Consider the following 21,984-nt stretch of genomic DNA (forward strand, 5'->3'; position numbering starts at 1 on the left):
TACAAAGGACAAAGTGAAGTTGGGAGTGGTTTATTTCAAGAGATACTATGTAATGTTTTGTGCTGAAAGAAGGGAGCTGAGATGGAATTCTTTCACAGCAAATTGGCCGATAAAATAAATAGATGGATTTTTAATTTAATTTCTTTCAATTGGTTAGTTTAGTTTCTTAATACAGTAGATACTGGTTAAGCCAACATTTGTTTATTCAAAATACTGTGTAATTCAAAACAACTGCCATTTTTCCCAGACAATTACATGCTCTGTTGTTACTTAATTATCAGATAATCTGAACCCAGTTAGTTTGATCTGTTTTCTCTGGTTCCTTAGCATTCAAATTAATACAATTTTACAATAGACTAGACCGAGCAATAAGAACTGATTATTCCTCTATGTTTCAAATATTGTTTTACTCTCATTTTGGGTTTCAGGAAAATATTTTTACAAGGTTGTTTTTATTTCAGCCATGAAATTTTAGGGGATCACCGTGGTAGCATAGCCCCTGCTCTCAAGGAGTTTACACTTTACTAGGAGCAAAGGAGGAAGGAGAAAATGGATGTAAAATGGATTTTACAGTTGAGGAAATTGGAACACAGACAAGTTAAGTGACATCCAAATTAGGGCTTAAATAGTAGGGTGTGCAGTATGTAAGAGATTCCTATTCATGCTGTAGGAGGTTGGTGATTCACAAGTGCTCAAAGGTTGCTGAGTGGCAGTTGGGGGGAAGTACAGTGGGGAGATAGGATATTAAGTAAGAAGCAATGTGGCCTAGTCGATAGAGCATGGGCCTAGAAGTCAGAAGGATTTGGGTTCTAATTTCGGCTCTGCCACTTGTCTGCTGTGTGGCCTTGGGGAAGTCATTTAACTTCCCTGTGCCTCAGTTACCTCAACTAAATAATGGGGATTAAGATTGTGAGCCCTCTCTGGGACTGGGACTGTGTCCAACCTGATTAACTTGTATCTACCCTCCTGCTTGGCACATAGTAAGCATTTAAGTACCATTATTAGTATTACTAATTATTATCGTTAAATGGGGGAAGGCCTACTAGAGAAGCAGTGTGGCTCAGTGGAAAGAGCCCGGGCTTTGGAGTCAGAGGTCATGGGTTCAAATTCTGGCTCTGCCAACTGTCAGCTGTGTGACTTTGGGTAAGTCACTTCACTTCTCTGGGCCTCTGTTCCCTCATCTGTAAAATGGGATTTAAGACTGTGAGCCCTCCGTGGGACAACCTCATCACCTTGTAACCTCCCCAGCGCTTAGAGCAGTGCTTTGCACATAGTAAGTGCTTAATAAATGCTATCATTATTATTATCATTATTACTAGAGGAGATTTAATGTCAGGAGGGTTTTGAAGATGTGGAAATCTGTGGTCCATCAGACGTGAAGCAGAAGGAAGCTTGGCAGGGAGAAGGGCTTGGGCAAAGGGTTAGCAGTGGATCCTAGAGATATTTTGAAGGAAAAAACACAGAAGTTGGCCATTAAATTGAATGGAACAGTTGCAAGATGGAGGCATTGAGGATAATGTCATGTTTGCGGGCTTCAGCATCGAGGAGGATGGTAGGGTTGTCAACAGTGATGGGAAAATTAGGTAGAGGAAACAATATGGGAGGGAAGATCCGTAGTTGGAAGGTGGGAGGCTGAGGAAGAGCCAGTGATAGAGACTGAGAAGGAGCAGCCAGAGAAATCAGAGGGTTCCGATACTTGGGAAAATTAGAAATGGTTCAGCCAGTTCTGCCAGCGCACGGATTTGCACTCTGTGTTTTGACCAGAGTATGACAACAGAACTAGTGAACGTTCGTCCACGTTGAACATACTAAGCGCTAACAAGCTAGTTTTCTTTAACATGAGGGAGTTTTCAATATTACTCCCTCGTTGTGGGAGAAACAAGTGTACTAGGGAGTGTAATTAAGAAATCTCACTTTTGAAGTAAATGCCTTTAGATCCTTGTGGTGAGGAAGGAAGTAACTCTCAGTTGCCATTGATCTTAGCACAAAGTAAGCACTTGAAGTCTGTAATTGTTATTCTTCATTATTATTCTTTGTGTTATTTTAAATCTCACTGTTAATTGTGCCATCTTTGAACCTGAAGGGCAGTTTTATATACTTACATTGTGTGGGATAACTGCTAATAGTTTTTTGTGTGCGATGGAAACCGAATAATTTATTCTATAGAAAGTGTCAAACAGGTGTGTTCATGATATTGTAATATTCCACTTTCATCAGCATTAGGTTTTTTCCCAGTGGCCTTCAGTGTTGTTTAATTATTTTTTACTTTATATTTTAACAGTGGAATATCAAGGACGGGTAAATAGTGCTGATTCAGAACCGGAATTGCTCAAAGTAACAGGATCAACAATCTTCCCAGGTATTTAAAAAATGAAATAAATCTTCATTACTATTCTCAGGGAGTAATGTGACCTGATTTGTACAGTAAGGTCTTTGCATTATCTTCAAGCATTCCCTTCTCCCATACTACTTGTATAACATTCTGCAAACTGTAGTCACTCATAAAATACTGTTGATTGATTGAATTAAACTCCCTAACTCCGTAGATATGATGAGAAGCTGTGACAATGCAGTTCCAACCAAGAATACTTATCCACCCCCACACCTTCTGACCATTGACTCAAGTCCCCCCTTTAATGTCCCTGTAATTTGCCCACCCAGACAGAGTGAAATTGAGGGTCTGAACTATTTTGTTTGTTCACCATGTGACTCTAGCAGCATTAAATGAATGTAGTTGAGATGCACCAAAGTCACAGATGTGGAGTTAGAGCTCCTCCTGAGCTGAAAATCAGCGGGCTGCCCTGATCTGACCTTTCCTGCCCCTATCTGTTGTGACCTGGCCTGACCTGTGCAGACCTTCCCTGCCCATATGGGAAATGATTTCTGTCAGACAGATGTGAAATCATCTCAGCTAGGTGGAAAAAAAAAATCAGAGAGTCAGGGATTCCCCTGATGGCTTCCCCTTCCCTGCACGTTCCATTGGCATTTTAATTGGAAGAGAGCCAGGTCAGCCCCAGTTCAGATCATGTCCGGGGACTTTTAGCGAATTAACCCTCCACATCCTCCTTCCAGGGACTCACCTTGGGCTGGGACCAAGCATACCCACTGCCTGTTAAACTAGAAATTGCCTCAATCAGTCAATCTGTCGAATTATATTGAGCCATTCCTCTGTGCAGAGGTCTGTACTAAGCACTTGGGAGAGTACAATATACATGCTCCCTGCCTGCAAGGAGTGTATGTCTAGAGGAGTAAACTGATAATATAAATGAATAAATTATGGGTGAGTACATAAGTGCTGTGGGGCTGAGGGTGGGGTGAATAAGCAGTACAAATCCAAGTACCGGGGCAACACACAAGAGAGTGGGAGAAGAAGAAATGATGGCTTAGTTGGGGAAGGCCTCTTGCAGGAAATGGGCTTGTAATCTTGGGGTTCTGACCCCCCACACTCATCTGGGAAGTGTTTAGTGGGTTAGAAGACCCCCAAGATGACTGTCACACAGTGAACACTCAAATATGATTGATTAGTGAGCATGGTATTCCTGGCAGGCCCTATGTTCTTTTTGTTGCTTTGTTTTTTCTCTTCTTACCCTTCCTCATAGCATCCAAAATTTTGTTGACCCTTTCAGCTGCTGTTGCACAAAGGGACAATAACTTTAGGGAGCATTTGGCAATCATTTCAAGGTTCCTAGTCTGGATCCCTTTTTCAGTTTGTTTTGGATGACTAGGTAGTCATACTTAAGAATTATAATGGGGGAACCAAAGGAAAAACAGTTTTAAAAATTCCCCTCAAGCGCTCTTTCATCAATTACTAATTTCATCCATATCATGGAAATAAGGGACATCTTTTCCCTTTTATTTTTGGTAAGAACTGTAATACGTAGGCCCAGAATTCATAGTTCCTCATGACCACAATGAAAACATTAATGGGTAGGTAATTGCTAGTATTTGCATAATGCAGAAGAGCAGTATTCCTTAGGGAATGTTATTCACAATTTAACATGCTGTACTTTCAGTCAAAGTTTATGTCCAGTTGGATCACGCCAGTCCTCATATTCTGTGTGTTACGAATCGGCTGAGAAACGCAGAGCTAATTGACCCACTGTTCCTGTGGCATGGACCCAGAGGGGACCTTGTTGCAGGTAGGATTGTATTTTTAAAGCTGCAATGAATGCAGTTTGTTCATAAGTGCGTTTGGCCTAAGAACACAAATTCCCCATGCCTTATTAATTAATCCTTTTTTTCAATTACTTAAACTGTTTAGTACCTACTTTTGTAATGTACTTTGGTGAGGTTGGATGAGGTTTTCAAGAAAAGCCAAAGAGAAAATTATCAACAAAATATGCCAATAGGCTTCTAGGGCAGTGTTTTGTAAGGGTCTGAGTTACCGAATGTTTAGACGATTCCAGATTTGTCAGGCTATCATGCAGTTCCATTCAGTGGCAAAGCACAATTCATCGTAGAGGCACCTTTATTTAGCACCATCTAAAAGACAAATTAAATCTGCATAGATGTATGCACCTATTTACGTGTATTATTTTGTGCATATTTATTGAATTTGGTAGACACCCATAATCTAGATTTAATTGTTTCCCAGGCAAACAAAAATTCTACCCTGTCAGGCAAGATAATAATAATAATAATAATTATGGTATTTGTTAAGCACTTACTATGTGCCAAGCACTGTTCTAAGCACTGGGGCAGATACAAGGCAATCAGGTTGTCCCACATGGGACTCACCATTTTAATCCCCATTTTACAGATGAGGTAACTGAGGCACAGAGAAGTGAAGTGACTTGTCCAAAGTCACACAGCTGACAAGCGGCGGAGTCAGGATCAGAACCCATGACCTCTGACTCCCAAGCTCGTGCTCTTTCCGCTAAGCCACACTGCTTCTCTTACCCAAAGATTATGTTTTAAACTCTGACACAGTTTTCCCTGGTACCTGAAACCACTTGGATGTCACTGGAACTGCCTTCTAAGCTTTTTGTTTTTCAAGTTAGACAGTAATTCTCGAGAGCCACAAGTAGGTGATTGGGTTGTTGGGAGGAGGGGAGAAAGGAAAGGGGAAAAAGTTGTCCGTGATTAATAACCAACACCTTTATCCAATACCCTTCCAATACTCTTCCACAGTGCCTTTCATTTTCAGATTACAAAAAGTATTCCAAACATAATTGTCAACTCACCTGACAAGTTGGGTATTAAAATTAGCCTTTCAAAGAAAATGGTAGATCAGCCATCTTTGAATTGATCTAAAATGCAGGATTTGGGGGGCAGGATCTGATCTGATCTTGCTGCACTCTGACAGCTCTGGTTTCTGTTGCAGCGGTGTGTGAGTTTGGTCATCCCCCCCTTTTTAGAGGTGTACACAAAAGTTTAAAAATGAAATGACATGGTTTGAAATTACAGATTATTGTATCCATTAGCAATATCTCTTTCTAGACATCTCCACCACTCAATATTGCTTAGTTCAAAGGCATAAATGGGCAGATATTTTTCTTTATCATTTTCTCCCACTGTTTTCTTTCCTTGTGATCTACTTCTTCCTCTTGTACTCCAGTTCACTTATTGCTCATTCCCCATGGTTCTCCTCTCTCTGCTATTTGCATGCAGTTGTTACGCTCCTTTGTTGCCAGCCTCCTTGCTCCTTACCTGCAGCTTGGCCTATCAAGTCTTTTTACCTTGCTGTTTCTCCTCACTGTCTCTCTCTCTCTCTCTCTCTGACTTCCTGTTTCCCAAGTTCTCACTCTTTGCTCTTTCTGTCTCACTGACCCTCAAAAGTTTCTTGGTCTTTTCACATGCTTTTACTTTCCTTTTTCCTGGATTCCAGCTGATCTTTCTTCAGAGCTAGAGAACACTTAGTTAAATGTCACCTTAGTTGTCTGTCCTGCAAACTCTTTAACCTCTTTCACTTCCCAGCTTGGGAATGTGGTTGCACCTGTTTCTCTGCTTTCTGCGCCCAATCCTCACTTTACTTTACCCAAGCCACTCTTTCCAGTTGTCATTTTTAATTTTTCCCTTAGTTCAAAGAAGAAACAATGTAGATTGTACATACTCTCCCTTAGTTATAATAATAATAATGATAGCATTTATTAAGCGCTTATCATGTGCAAAGCACTGTTCTAAGCACTGGGGAGGTTACAAGGTGATCAGGTTGTCCCACAGGGGGCTCACAGTCTTAATCCCCATTTTACAGATGAGATAACTGAGGCGCAGAAAAGTTAAGTGACTTGCCCAAAGTCACACAGCTATGTTGGGGAGACGGGATTTGCACCCATGGCCTCTGACTCCAAAGCCCGGGCTCTTTCCACTGAGCCACGAAAGCATAACAATCATTTTTTATTTTAAAATGACAGAAATGTACACTATCTGAGATTTTTCCAGAGAGATCCTAATGTTAGGAGTCTTGACTTTGGTTTTACTTGAAAAATGATTAATGAAATAGCATCATTTTCAGTTGAAAATTTAAGTTGAAGTATTCACCTTGGGTTAACTCAGTTTTATAATATGTCTTGGTTAATAGTTTGATTACAGATCATACTCTAATCATTGGAAGAGAATTAACAAAAAATGTGGGTACAGCTTATATAGAAAGAATGGATATGAGACAGGCCTGGGAGAGGGTTGTATGTTCATTTAAATTGATAGCATCCAAACTGCCTTCTCATATTTGTATCAAACATGACAGGTATTTTATTTCAATTATTTCTCTTCCCCACTGAACTGCATCTGTTTGATTCTAGTTTTTTTTTTACTTTACAGAAAATTAATCATTGTACCTTTAAAAAAACACACTAAATTAACAGAATTGTTTCTGTGTTCAGGCATGCCACAAATCCAGATTGGTGGGTTGTCCTCCTAATGACCTGTTGGCAGAAGCATCCAGTCATCTTTTCCTGCCCTCTGGGAAAGAATTCCTTTTTATCATTCAATTCACCTGTTTTTTAATTTTTTCTGTTGCTTTTTTTCCACCTGCTCTGTTGGCATTGTGAAGCTCTGCCTGAGGATAAAAATTTCTACATATCTGTAAGTTTATTTGATTATTTTCTGTGGAGAAAAAGAGAGACAAAAACAGTATGTGGAAAGATGTTCTGCAACAAAAAGAATTGATTAGAAATGTTTGTCTCTTGGGACCCAAGCCCGTCTCATATTTTATACAGTTGCAGAAACTAATGATGCTGAACAATCTGATTGGAAATTTCCATATTTTTACATTGACTTTAAAACGGCACAAGCCTTGAAAGATTTGCTATACCAGATCAGACCACATTTTCTAAATAAAGGCCAGTATCACAAAAAGGCAAAATAATATCATAATGTGATTCTACAGTTGTGCTGGGTTCTTCAAAGGGTAATGATTTCATTCAAGATAATGACAATGATAAACTTATCGTTATGGGCAGGGAATGTGTCTGCTGATTCTGTTGTATTGTACTCTCTCAAGCCCTTAGTACTGTGCTCTGCACATAGTAAGCTCTCAATAAATACCATTGATTTATTGATCATGGTGTGTAACTCCAATTCTTCATCCGTGGCAACAACAGGATGTGAATACTACTTCAAATAAAATTTCAATTTTTACTAAGAAACCTGGAAGTCCTCTCCATCTCAGAGTTATTTGAGATGACTCAGAGTTATTTGAGTCATCTCATATCATTAAGGTCATGACTCCTTCCCCAAAAGTATGATTATCCAATGTAGATAGCCTATGAGTGATTCAGAAGAGTCCTAAATTCTAGTGGCCACTCAAATCTTGTAATTGTAAGCTCGTTGTGGGCAGGGAATGTGTCTGTTTATTGTCATATTGTACTCTCACAAACACTTAGTACAGTGCCCTGTATACAGTAAGCGCTCAATAAATATGATTGAATAAGAGGGAATGATCCTCTTTAAAAACTTACTCAGAACTTTAAAATACTTCTAATTAAGCTAAGGAGAACCTTGTTACATAGCTGCTTAGAATTGAAATGTTAAAATGATAACAAATTCATATTAATATTGCTTAGATAATTTCAACTGAAATTTGAGACAAGAGCTTCTTTTCATGCAATTATTAAAAAAAGAATTCTGGTGTCTAAAAGAAAAGTAAGAGCCATGCATCATTCGGCCTATTTAGATTCTCTGGCAAATTTGTTTGGCTTGTGCATTCTCTAGACAGTCAATCAGTTAAGTACTTAATACTGTACAATGCAATTCTAAATTTTATTACAAGAACGAAGACAAAAGCTTTTAACTCCTGTGAAGAAAAAAGAAAAGCTGTTTAACAATATTTAAACCATCCATGTAAAAGTATATTAGGAAGAACCATACAATAAGGTAAAGATAAAAAGTTTACCCATCTCCCCAGTCCAATTGGTTCTGTATATAAAGACTTGATGAAGTACTGGAGTTTACCATAATTTCAGTAAGAAATTTCAGTAAGTCAATAATTTTGCTTTAGAGTCTGTTCTCGCTAGATTGATGCAAAGTAAAGAAATAATATGGCCTAGTGATAAGAGCAAAGGCCTGGGAGTCAGAGGACCTGGATTCTAATCTTGACTCTTCCATTTACTTGCTGTGCGACCTTGGGCAAGTCGCTTCACTTCTCTGTGCCTCAGTTTCCCCCATCTGCAAAATGGGAAATCAGTACATGTTCTCCTAGTGGCTGTTTGGTGGGATGCCTTTCCCTGTAACTTTATGTGATACAAATTGAGATCCATTCCAGAACCCCTGGAAAAACAGTATGAAATTTCCTTACACAGTGTAACATCCACTATGACTAAACTATTTAATTTTTGTTAAATTAATTCAAAGCACTACACATGATCACAGTTCTTTGCAGGAGGCTGCAAAGTTGGTTCTGCTGACTGTGGTAATGGTTTCTTTTAACTCTAGCAAAAAATTTATCCACCTTGGTTTTCAAGGCGGCTTCCTTTCCTTAGGAAAGTACCATATAGCTGGCTAATTCATTCTTAGCCCTTTGCATACCTTTGAACTCCTCTATCTCTTAGGGTCATCTTTTTCCATTGATTCTAGAAATCCATCTGCTTTTCCTGAAGATGGATGCAAGATTTTACAATCCCCCAATTTTAGCGGTGGTGGAGGGACCATTACTTAGTCTTTGTCTGCTTGGTAGTTGCCCATGATGTGTTAGATGGTCCTAGATCGATGAGGCCCTCAGTGATAATGGTGTTTCCCCCCGCCCCGATAAGATCCAGTCAGCCCATAAGCATCTGCGTCATTCACTTCCAAATTGAGTTGCCCCCACTGTTCAACACTGGGGATAAGCAACATGGCCTAATGGCAAGAGCATGGGCTTGGGAGTCAGGGGATGTGGGTTCTAATCCCAGCTCCCCCACTTGTCCACTGTGTGACCTTGAGCAAGTCACTTAACTTCTCTATGCCTCAGTTACTTCATCTTTAAAATGGGGATTTAGACTGTGAGCCCCACTTGGGACAACCTGATTACCTTGTATCTACCCCAGCGCTTAGAACGGTGCTTGGCCCTTAGTAAGGACTTAATAAATACCATAATTATTAATTATTAATAGTGTGTTGGGCTCTTTTGAAAATTCATCACAAACTTTGAGGAGAATTTTTTCCAAGAGGCATTTGGTGTTAAATGCCCCATCTCAGATAAGGGTGAGGAGAAATCAGGGCAGGGTTTACCTACCCATATCACCCAACTGGAAGTTCCCGGTTGTTGGGCTTTGGTGTGTACCAAGACAGCAAACAGTAGTGATTGTGTTGCCAGAGTGGTGGTTGTGTCATGGCAGTGTTGTAGGCCGGTGTAAACTATCCAACAATGGTGGCTGAATCTCCAAGTGTTATGCATCATGGTATAGTTGTTACCAGGGTAAGGTAATGAATGAAACAGTAAAATGCCTTTGATTAATCCCTCAATCATATGTTTTCCATGGTGGCTGCAACTTGGAGTATACCTGCCTTTGTATTTAGTTTTCCTTGGATCAAAGATTAGCATTTTCCAGGGTGTTGGAACAGGGTGTGCATAAGATTTTCCTAAATGTATCCTATTCTTTTCTCATTGTCTCCTTTTCTCCTTACTTTAAAAATATATGCATGCAATACAGAATTGTGAGTCTTTTCTAAAAAAACAGAATCAAATTTGGAAGGTAATGATAATTACAAAATAATGCAAATTAGCATTGTGGAGCAGTGTGGCCTAATGGATAGAGCATAGGCCTTGGAGTCAGAGGACCAGGGTTTTAATTCCGGCTCTGCTACTTGTCTGCTGTGTGACCTTGGGCAAATCACTTCTTTGTGTCTCAGTTACCTCATCTGTAAAATGGGGCCTATGACTGTGAGTCCCTTGTGGGACGGGGACTGTGTCCATCCCAATTACCTTGTATCTCCCCCAGCACTATGGTGTCTGGCACATAGTACTTAACAAATACCACAATTATTATTATTATTGTTATTATTTGCTTCAGTTAATCATTTGTCAAATGGGAATTAAATACCTGTTTACCTCCTACTTAGATTGAGAGCCCATGTGGGACAGGGATTGTGTCTGGCTTGATTAACCTATATCTACCCTAGTGCTTAGTGCAGTGCTTGGCACATAATAAGTGCTTCGCAAATAACACAGTTATTGTTATTCCTCTTCCCATCAAGATGAAATTGGCTCCACTAATTTTCTACTGTCTTCCACTACAACACAGTTCACACTCTTTGATCCTCTAGATCTAACCTTCTCCCTCTGTCACGTTCTTGCCTCCAGCTCCTTGCTTTGACCCTTCACCCTATTTGGAACCAATCTGCCAGTTTTCAGCTCTCCCCCTCTCGTCATATCCCACTGAAGTCCCTGCTCCTCCAGGAAGGTTTTTCAGATTCATCCTTCTTCTCCGAACGTGCCCTCCCAACTGCCCTTTTAACACTTTTATTCCATCCCAGTATTTATGCACTCATGGTCACCCCTATAGTGCTTTTGTACTGACTTGAGTAGCATGGCCTAGTGGAAAGAGCACAGGCCTGGAAGTCAGAGGATTAGGTTCTAAACCCAACTTTGGCCACTTGCCTGCTGTGTGACTTTGGGCAGGTCGTTTTGAATCTATGCCTCAGTTTCCTCAGCCATAAAATGGGGATTCAGTAGCTGTTCTCCCTCCTGCTTAGACTGTGAGCCCCCATGTGGGACAGGGGCTGCATCCAAAATGATGAACTCGTCTCGACCCTGGCTCTTAGAACAATGCGTGATACATAGCAAGCACTTAAATAATACAATAATAATAATAATAATTATTATTATTATTACTGACTTATTCTATTATTTAAACACTTTCTTCTCCACATAGCCATTTTTCCATCATCCTGTTCCTCCTACCTATAATTGATTTTATGTTGTTCCTAGCCCTACACAAGATTGTAAATTCCTTAAAAACAGGAATCATATTTTCAAACTTTCGTATGCTCCCAAGAGCCAAGTGCATCAGTGTGCATCCATAGATGCCTGGTAACTACTACTGATTGATTAATCGGCTAAATATTTTACATGTCATTTCACTTAGTGTTGAAGTACCAGATTCTGGTCCACAGGTGGATTATTGATCTGATCTGGTGTGGTGATTCTAAAATTCCTAACATGGCTGTGTGTTTTAAAATGTCCAGCCATTGTAGCTCTTCTTGGTCATGAGTTCATTAGTGCGCATAAGCCTGAACCCAATGGCTCTTACAAATTCAACTACTTTTTTTGCAACATTTGATTGGCAAGATTACTGAGAAGCTTCACTTTGCCATTTTGAAGATATGTAGAAAATTCAGAGAGGCAAAAATGGATTTGTGTGTGGATCTGAATCCACAGATCTCGTGTGTATGAACTTCACGGCTAAATCCTCTGATTGGATGCCTTTGCCGACAGGTCATCTGGAGGACAACCAATCAGTCTGGATTAGTGACAGCCCACAAACATAGAGGTAAGAAATTACCTTTCCTTCTTAATAGAACTAAATGATCATACAGCTTCTCACTACACATATTTAAAGATATATATATAGCTATCTCAATCAGTGGTATCTATTAGGTGCTTATTGTTTGCATAGCACTGTGCTGAATGTACTGAGTACAGTATAACAGAGTTGATAGACACATTCCCTACCCACAAGAAGCTTGCATACAAAATCTTTTGGGAGTCTAAAGACTCCCAACTTCTGAGCAGTGCTTTCATGGCTGATGCCCCTGGGGGATTGGGAGAGTTGAAGCCTCTGCATGGCCTGAAACATTCCAAAAGTGGCAACCCAACCTCAGCACCCAAGATCCAGGGGAAACCAGAGCCACAACCAAGAACATGTCAGGGTCTTTGAATGTGCAGGCTAGCATTCTCTCTCTCTCTCTCGCTCTCTCTCTCTCTCTCTCTCTCTCCCTCTCCCCCCCCCCCCCCCGCCGCTTTCTTCCTTCCCCCTTCTCTCTCTAATATTATATATGTCTATCTGTGGGTTAAAGAAAGCAAACCAGGAAGACTCTGGCGAGGGGGGACTCAGAGTCAGAGCAAGAAGGAGAGAAGCCCTGAGGTGGAAGGGAAGGGAGACCTGTGAAAGAAATAGAAGATGCTTTGGAGGCGGAATTGGACATAAGGAGTAGAATAAAGGGGAAGGGGAAGGGGAATCTGAAGAGGAGGTGTCAAGGAAACAGAAAGGGTGAGAAAGTAAAAAAAAATGGGACAGAGAGAGTGTCAGTGAGAGGGGAGGGGAGGAAGAGAAGAACTGAAAGGGGAAAAAATATAGGGAAGAAAATAGGAGGTATGGGGAGCAGAGGAGATAAACTCAAGAGAAGAGGTTGAAATAGCAATGGGAGAGGAACTGATTAGAAAAATAGCCTTTAAAATGGGACAACAGACAGTGAGGGACAGGAAGAAAGGAATAGGGGAAAGAATGAGTAGAAGGATCCATAAAAACTGAGGGAGGAAAAAAGAGAATAGATTAGGAGGCTATATAAAACACATTTGAATTCAGTTAGCTCTTGAATTCATTCATTCAATCATATTTATTGAGTGCTTACTGTGTGCAGAGCACTGTACTAAGCACTTGAGAAGTACAAGTTGGCAACATATAGAGACGATTTCTACCCAACAACGGCCTCACAGTCTAGAAGATTATCTTCCCTGGGCTGGTGGCATGAATAAGATGTAGAAGAAGCGAAAAAATGGCTGATACAGGACCACAGATCTATGGCCCAGATATTATCCCGGACACTACAAGGTGACTGTCCAACATGTCCTCGCCATGGGCAAGTGCATGAACTGCATATGCAACTTGGCTTTGATGGTTTAATTTGGACATGTGCTTTTTCATTTGAATAGTCCAACATTCATTTTGAGGACTTCTAGTCAATGTCATTTGCAGAGGGTTTCAAAGTGGCTAAAGGAGAGTTATCCTAGGCATCCAGACTATAATTTTTTTTTTTTGTGTGTGTGTGTGTGTGAGAGAGAGAGACAGAGAGAAACCTCAATTTTTTACATTTCTTGGGAATAACTCTTATACTGAGTTTGTTTATATTTGATGAGCCCCTTTTGGGGCATCAGTTCTATACTGCCCCTATTAATTTTGACTTAGTGAGGATTTTTTCACTTTTACTTCTTATGATTGCTTTTTAAAAATGCTTTGAATGGCTGGAAAACTAAGGAGATGGTCAGGGATTATGAGGTGTAATTCAGGACTGTCTTTTGGAATCACTAGGTAATTTTCTTAGCCTATTGGTTTAAAGCTGTCTCCTTGTAAAACAATAACAAAAATGATACAACACACAGCTTAATGACAGTATGCCAACTATAACAACGTTTCTGCCATGTGAGAATTAAAAAAGCTATTTTTCCTCTTACTACCTCTCACCTTGACCTGCTTGAACTCTTCATGGTGGTTAGGAAGCAGGGGGAATGGGTATTGTTGGGTTGTTTTGAAAATATTTCTGTCCATGCCCTCTTTATCTGGAGCAGGAGTATCTTCTCTCTTCAGAGCTCAATAGCCCAAGAACAGCCCCAAATGGAAAATGTGTGTCAGATTTAGGAGTAGGTGGCTCACCATCATTAAGCAGTAGTGTTTCTTTTATCCAGTTCTAGTGACTAAATGCCCCCGGGGAGGTTATGCCTAACTAGCTTCTTCCTTACAATACTGGAGACACGGGGCCCTTTCTTAGGTCATAGGTCATATTCCTGCAAAGATCTGTTTTATGCCCGGTCTATTCCAGAATTTGAGTATACCCCAAGTTACTATTCCATGATACATGCAATCCAGGGCTACAATCATTATTGCTTGAGTCCTTGTCTCATGTTACAATAACCTCACAATACGTACAACTTGGGGATTCAACTGGTATTGTTTGATACCTTACCTTAGATTATAACCACCCAACCAAACATCCACCCCAGGAACATAACCTCTACTGTTTGGTTACAGTCCCTCCCTCTCCCCAGGCCCTGAAGTTCCAGCCAAATGACTGAGTAAATCCCCCACTTCCCCTTTTCCACCTGGGTTGAGATTAAACAATTAACAGTGATTGATCTAGGAAGAAGCTCAGCCCATAGTTTATGTCATGCTTTCAAATCATCAAAGAGATGATCAAATAAATTGTTGAATTGGGAAGATAACATAAGGACTATTTGGAAATAAATGATGCAGATATAAGTGATTTCATATGAGCTTATCAAGAGGAATCATTCTCCAAAAAGGACCTCATTAAACTTCAGTAATCCATTGCATTATTGTAAAATGCTAAAACAAACAGTTATGGTTTCTCCTCCATCAGCCAAAATTTAATGATTAAAAAGTTTTGTATCAATAGTCAAGAAAACAGATGAACATATATGATTGATATTCAGATATGTTCAAAGTCATTAACTTGCTAAATGGTGTCCTGGAAAGAAAAGTCTATTGCCTATACTAAATTGGTCCAATTCTTCACTAAATTTGAAAAGATTACGATTCCACTTACAGAACCTCTTCAAAAGACTTGATCATATAACAGCTCATTAAGTTAAAATATATGTTTCAAATTCCTTTAATACAGACAGCAATAGTGTGGTGATGTATTGTAAAAGTAAGCACGTAATGTATTACTCTTCCAGAAGTTCTGGAATGAATCCTAATTTATAGCATGCAGTTGTCTCTAGATTGTAAACTTGTTGTGGGCACGGACTGTGTTTGCCAACTCTTTATTTTATGGTATTTAGCAATTATTATATGGCAGGCACTGTACTAAGTGCTAGGGCAGATACAACCTGATCAGGTGGGACACAGACCATGTCCCACATGGGGCTCTCAGTCTTAATCTTCATTTCAGAGATGAGGCAACTGAAGCATCGAGACTTGGTCAAAGTCACGCAGCAGACAATCAGTCAATCAATCAATCGTATTTATTGAGCACTTACTGTGTGCAGAGCACTGTACTAAGCGCTTGGGAAGTACAAGCTGGCAACATATAGATACAGTCCCTACCCAACAGTGGGCTCCCAGTCTAGAAGACAAGTGGCAGAGCCAGGATTGAAACCCAGACCCTTTGACTCCCAGACCCATGCTCTTTTTACTAGACCATGCTATTTCTAAAACTCTGGTTTATGTCTTTATTTTTGTTGTTTTTGTTTTGTTTTTTACGGTATAAGTTAAGCCCTGTGTCACAGGCACTGTACTAAGCGCTGGGATAGATACTAGAGAATCAGGTTGGACACAATCCATATCCCCATTTTACAGATGAGGTAACTGAGGCACAGAGAAGTTAAGTGATTTGTACAAAGTCACACAGCTGACAATTGGCGGAGCTGGGATTAGAACCCAGGTCTTTCTGACTCCCAGACCTGTGCTCTATCCAGTAGGCCCTGCTGTTGTTTTGTACTTTCCCAAGCACTTAGTACAGTGCTCTGCACACAAAAAACACTTAATAAATACCATTGATTGATTTTTGGGTTGAAGTACCCCATATTGCAGTCACATTTTAAAGTAACGTAATCTTATAATAATAATGATAGGTATGTATTCTGTCAAGTGCTGAGTGCTGTTCTAGCACAAGATAATCACACTGGACAGGTCCCTGTCCCACATGCAGTTCACATTCTAAGCAGGAGTGCGAACAGATATTTTATCCCCATTTGACAGGTGAGGAAACTGAGGCACAGGGCAGTTAAATGACTAGCCCAAGGTCTTCTAAAGAAATAGCAAGATCAGAATTGCAGCTCAGATCTCCTGACTCCCAGTCGTATGCTCTTTCCATTAGGCTGCCCTGCCCCAAATCAATCACTCCTAACAGAGGACCCTGTAGATGGCAGGTGCATAAATGAAATGATCTTGAAAAATCAATAAAAATAAGTTGTTTTCAGACGGAGACATTGATAAATTCACCACCAAGCTTCTCCAGCTTTTGCAAAGGTGAAGCTGCCTTGATCTGAAATAAGGAAGAAAGAATGCTCGTACTGCAATCTTGGAGAGCCATTTGGAAAAGAAAGATTTGAACAAATATCAGGTTGCCTCAACAAGTAGACTCTAGTCTGTTTCAAAATATTTAAATTGAAAATCACTGGCATGTATATAATCTCCTTTTCATAATGAAGATAAATTATTTTTTGAGCTAAGAAATGATAAAAGACCTGAGTGCATTTTGAAGTGCCATTTCTCCTGAATCAATCAATCAATTATGTGTATTGAGCACTTACTAAGTACAGATTTAGCAGACATGTCCCCTGCCCATAATGAGTTAACAGTCTAGAGGGGAGACAGACATTATATGAATAAATAAGTAATTTATAATATATAATTTAAAGATATTCAATTCATTTGATTGTATCTGTTGAGCGCTTACTGTGTGCAGAGCACTCTACAAAGCTCTTGGGAGAGTACAATATAGCAATAAACAGACACATTCCCTTTCCACAACGAGCTTACAGTCTAGAGATATGTACCCAAGTGCTGGTGAGTTGGGGGTGAGGCGATTGTCAAGTGCCCAGAGGTCACAGATAGAAGTGGAGAGATGACACAAGGGAGAGCGAGCTGGGGAAAAGAGGGTTTAATCAGGAAAGGCCTTTTTTGAGGAGATGTAACCTTTGAAGGTGGAGAGAGTGGTGGTCTGGTGTATGTTCAGGGGGAGGGAGGTCCAGAGTAGGGGGATGACATGGGAAAGGGGTCGGTGTCCAGATTGGGGCCCAGTGAGTAAACTGAAGCTAGAGAAGCTAAATGCATAGCCCAAGCTGTTGTAGGAGATTAATGAGGTGAAGTAGGGTGGGGTGAGCTGATTGAGTGCTTGAAAGCCAGTGGTAAGGAGTTTCTGTTTGCTGTGGAGGTGGATGGGCAGCCATTGGAGGTTCTTGAGGAGTGGAGGAGACATGAACTGAATGTTTTTTTGTTGATAGATGGTTTGTGCAGCAGAGTGAAGTATGGATTGGAGTGGGGAGAGACAGGAGGCCGGAAGTTCAGCGAGGAGACAGATGCAGTAGTCAAGGTGGGAAAGGATAAGTGCTTAGATCCGCATGGTAGCAGTTTGAATGGAAAGGAAAGGGCAGATTTTAGCCAAGTTGTGAAGGTAGAACCAACAGGATTTGGTCGCAGTGAATATGTGGGTGGAGAAATGAGTCGAGGACAATGCCAAGGCTATGGGCTTGTGAGGTTGGGAGGATAGTGGTTTTATCTACAATGATGGGAAACATCTGGGAGTACAGTGTGGGTGGGAAGATAAGGAATTCAGTTTTGGACATGGACTCTTCCCTGAGTGGTAAAAGTAGTAAGGCAGCAGGCCATGTGAATGAAGAAAAGCCCATGTTTGTTTCCCTCAAAATTCCAAATTTAGATTTTTTTAATTGGCTCAACGTGGACAGTTCTCTTTTACTCATGTAATAAAGGAAATTGGCCAGCTGTTAATTCTTGCAGAATATTTTATTGAGTTTTGCAGTAGCTGTTTATTTGGGTTACATATAAATCGTCGAAATTTAAGTAACAAAGATTGAAATGTTATTTCTTTATCAGGAAACAACAGTATAAAAATCACCCCAACAGGAACCCTTTCATTCAAAGACTTCAAAGAGCCTATGAGTGGAGTTTACACGTGTTCCCTTGAATATAAGCCTACAGCAGAGCAATCTGAGAAAACCCTTCTACTCAAATACATTATTTATGGTAAGACTTTCCCTTATTTTGTACTTATTATTTGTACTATTTCTGCTTTTAAAATAAATATATTTGGATTAAAATGTGAGATCGACTGTTGACCTCCATTAAGTTTCCACTGTATCAATCAGTGGTATTTATTGAGCGCTTACTGCATGCAAAGCACTGTACTAAGTGCAGGAATACTTAGTACTTAGCTTCCCAGATTTCACGTAGTACTTAGTACAAGACAACTGAACTAGCGGACACGTTCTCTGCCCCTAACAAACTTACAGTCTAGAGGGGGAGACAGACATTAATATAAATGAATAATTTATAATATGTGTCTCAAAGATATGTATGTGAGTGCTGTGAGGTTGGGTGGAGCAGTAATCAAATGCCCCCAAATCAAAGGTCCAAGTGTATATACGATGCTGAAAAGAGAGCAAGCTGAGGAAAATAGGACTATATAATAATAAGAATAATTATGGTATTTGTTAAGTGCTTGCTATGTGCCAAGCACTGTTCTAAGCACTGGGGTAAATACAAAGTAATCAGATTGTCCTAAGTGGGGTTTACAGTCTCAAGCCCCAGTTTACAGATAAGGTAACTGAGGCACAGAGAAGTTAAATGACTTGCCCAAGGTCACAGAGCAGACAAGTGGTAAAACTGGGATTAGAACCCACAACCTCTGATTCCCAAGCCCGGGCTCTTGCCACTAGGGTATGCTGCTCCATGCTGCTTCCATGTTGCTCCAGTGCTGCTTCCACAGACTTAACTGTGGAAGGTATCCTGGAGGAGATGTGCCCTAATAAAGCTTTGAAGGCTATGGTTATGGGAGCATTTTAATTCCTAAAGCCCGTATTCCTTATAAGAACATAGGCATATACTAGGAATTTCAAGTCTTTTAAAGTTCCTCTGTGATGAGAAAGAGCAAAGGCAGCCGTTAGACTCCAAACTCCTGATTTCATAAAATTCATCAGACATCCCTAAGGAATCTGTAGGAAATTTAGAATTGTGAAAAGTACATTTATTTATGATGAAAAATTGCCTTTCACTTCTTATGTGGGCAAATGAATCTTACTTGGGCTTTCTTTATCTTGCAGCCTATGCCGAACCAAATTTTTACTACCAATTCTCAGCCCGATATCATTCAGCACCCTGCAACAGTATCTACAATGTTTCCTTTGAGAAGAAACTGCTTCAGATTTTAAGCAAGTTGGTTGCTGACCTTTCTTGTGAGATCGCTTTATTGAAATCAGACTGTCATCATGTTAAAATGCAGAGAGCTGGTCTTCAAAATGAACTGTTCTTTACATTTTCAGGTAAATATTCATCTGTTCCAAGTCCACCTTAGTGTTCAAAAGAGTTGTTTACTTAGTTTCATTTGAGACAACTGAAATCCTGAATGCATTTTTGATTATTTTTTTTTATTATACTCCAGGTATATTTTATGGCACCATGAGCATGTGTATATAGTCTTGTAAAAATAATGCAAAGGTAGATTTAGGAGTCAAAAGCATCTTTTCACAGTTGCAAAGTGCCTAGCTAGCGTGGTCTGGAAAAATAAACATCGTCTGGGGAGCCTGAGGCTTTATGCCACTCTCCAGCTGAAATAATCGTAGAAATTGTGGAATCTAGGCTGGTGGGAAGGTTGGGCCAACAGTAAGAGAGTAGTCTATTTTCTTAATCTCTTCTAACAAGGCTGGTCTCCGTCAATCATGGAAAGAGCATGGCTTAGTGGATAGAGCATGGGTCTGGGAGTCAGAAGGTCATGGGTTCTAATCCTGGCTCCACCACTTGTCTGCTGTGTGACCTTGGGCAAGCCACTTCACTTCTCTGTGCCTCAGTTACCCCATCTGTAAAATGGGGATTGAGACTGTGAGCTCCACGTGGGACAGGGACTGTGTCCAACCCGAGTTGCTTGTATCCACCCCAGCGCTTAGTGCAGTGCTTGGCACATAGCGCTTAACAAATACCATCATTATTACTATTGTTATTAAAGAGAGTAATCAATCAATCAATCATCAATCAGTGGTATGCATTGAGCTGTTACTGTGTTTCGAGCACTGTCCTAAATTCTTAGGAGAGTCCAGTCCAATAGAGTTGGCAGACACATTCTCTGCCCATAATAAGTTTACAGTCTAGATGGGGAGACAGTCATTAATATGAATACATAAACAATTTATAATATATAATTTAAAGATATGTACACAAGTGCTATAGGGTTGGGGGTGGGTGTAAGCTTTAGAATTGGAAGAAGGTGATCCAGACTGATTGGGGCGATGAATCTTTAAAGAGCAGCTTGCCTTCAAGAAGCATGATGCCATTATGTGCTCTTGCTATGCTGCCCCTTGCCTAGGCCAAAGCCCTAGTCAGAAACCAGGTAGATAACCTGGAGGATTAGGTTCACCCCTAACCTCTGGTTCCCCAGATTTATTTTTTCTTGTCACTAACAAGGCTCAAAGACCATCAGCTTTTAAAGAAAGTGAAAGGGGATAGTGCAAATTCACATACTGGTGAAGTGACACTGGGCAGATTCAGACACCAGGGCCATGTTTGTTCATGTGAAGTTGTACTCTCTTTTTTTTCCATACCCCCATCCTTATGAACCAGAATGACTTTGAGCTTTTTAGCTTTCAAGGAAGGGAAACATCAGGGCATCAACGTTCTCAGATCATACAAATCTGAACCTCACCCTGGGTCTGGATCTGGTTCCCCAGATCACCAGGAAATGGAGAGGGTGGAGTTTAGGGTGCTAATTTGTGCATCTAGAGAGGGGATGTTGAGTAGGAAGTCCAAGTAGGACAAGTTGACCTGGAAGAATTGAAAGGGTTCCAGTGATTGGAGGTGTCTTTAGCGGGAGAGGAGAGTTCTGCAGGAACTGAGATGAGGGAGAGAAGATGGGTTAGAAAGTTGTGGTCAGAGTGGTAATTGAGTTGGTCAGGTTAGGGGTGGTACAATAACTAGTGTTGCTGAGTTCCAGTGGGTGTCCAGGTTGGTGAGTAAGTGATGAGGGATGCAACAGGAAGTGTGCAGCATTGAGGAACAGAAGGAAGTGGGCGACTGAGTTTGTCACTGGGAACATTAATGTGGATATTAAAGTCCCTGAAGATCGGTGGTGGAGAGGAGAAAGAGAAAGAAAGTGAGAAAGCCATCAGTATTGCTCGGAAAATCGGAGGTTGGGTTAGAAGGGCAGAAGTTGACTACAACAAGTAGTTGAGGTGGGTGGTAGAGGCAGATGACTTGGACCTCAAAGGAATAAAGATAATGGATGGAGGATTGAGAGGTGGTGAAAGCCTCATTGGAGGGCAAGAAGCAGTCTACCACCTCCCTCTTTCTTTGGGAGGAAATGGATCTCAGCCCTATTATGTTGTAGGTTTGTGGCTCTGTAGGACACAAGACTTGACCAACTCTGGTATAACCTGTGAGATCTGCTGAAGTTGTCATAGGAATGACCACACAAATAGCAACCATTCATCTAGTCAGCAGGGAAAAGAGTTCACTAAGTGTCCTCCCATTCTCATTGACTGCTCCCCAATATTCTTCATCAAATATGTTGTCTTGAAGTCATTTGGGTGGTCAGCAGCCTCCTCTTTCTGCATCTTTTCCACCCTCCGTCCATCTGTCCTTCCCCTACAATCTTCCATTCCTCCATTTCTCCATCCTACTGTCCCTCCTCCAACAATCATCATCCTTATCCTAATCGATATTTATGGAATGGCTACTCTGTTGAGCACTGCACAGGGAACTTGGGAGTATACAGTAGAAATCAGAGGCACAATTCCACCTCCTGGAGGAATACAGGGCAAGGTGGCAGAACCAACAGTGTCAATGTTCTTGTATACCTACAGAATGAAATACATATCAATCTATAGCTAGCCATATAGCTGATTTAACATGCCATATGTTCCTTTAATAATGGGAAATGCAG

General features: G+C 40.6%; 1 protein-coding gene across 2 annotated transcripts in view; it reads left to right on the forward strand.

Annotated features, from left to right (window-relative positions):
• LOC119940240 (zona pellucida binding protein) overlaps nt 1-21,984 on the forward strand; it is a 36,753-nt gene that overhangs the window by 4,182 nt on the left and 10,587 nt on the right. The window contains exons 2-7 of one of the 2 annotated variants that reach the window (XM_038760379.1): nt 2,282-2,359; nt 4,014-4,139; nt 6,992-7,023; nt 11,852-11,906; nt 17,931-18,080; nt 19,157-19,375. In XM_038760379.1, the coding sequence (XP_038616307.1) occupies nt 2,282-2,359; nt 4,014-4,139; nt 6,992-7,023; nt 11,852-11,906; nt 17,931-18,080; nt 19,157-19,375 (660 nt within the window). The remainder of the gene's footprint in view (nt 1-2,281; nt 2,360-4,013; nt 4,140-6,991; nt 7,024-11,851; nt 11,907-17,930; nt 18,081-19,156; nt 19,376-21,984) is intronic. The other variant, XM_038760380.1, reaches the window with a different exon arrangement.

The sequence above is a fragment of the Tachyglossus aculeatus genome, chromosome 18 (genome assembly GCF_015852505.1).
Source record: "Tachyglossus aculeatus isolate mTacAcu1 chromosome 18, mTacAcu1.pri, whole genome shotgun sequence".
NCBI classification, from domain to species: Eukaryota; Metazoa; Chordata; class Mammalia; order Monotremata; family Tachyglossidae; genus Tachyglossus; species Tachyglossus aculeatus.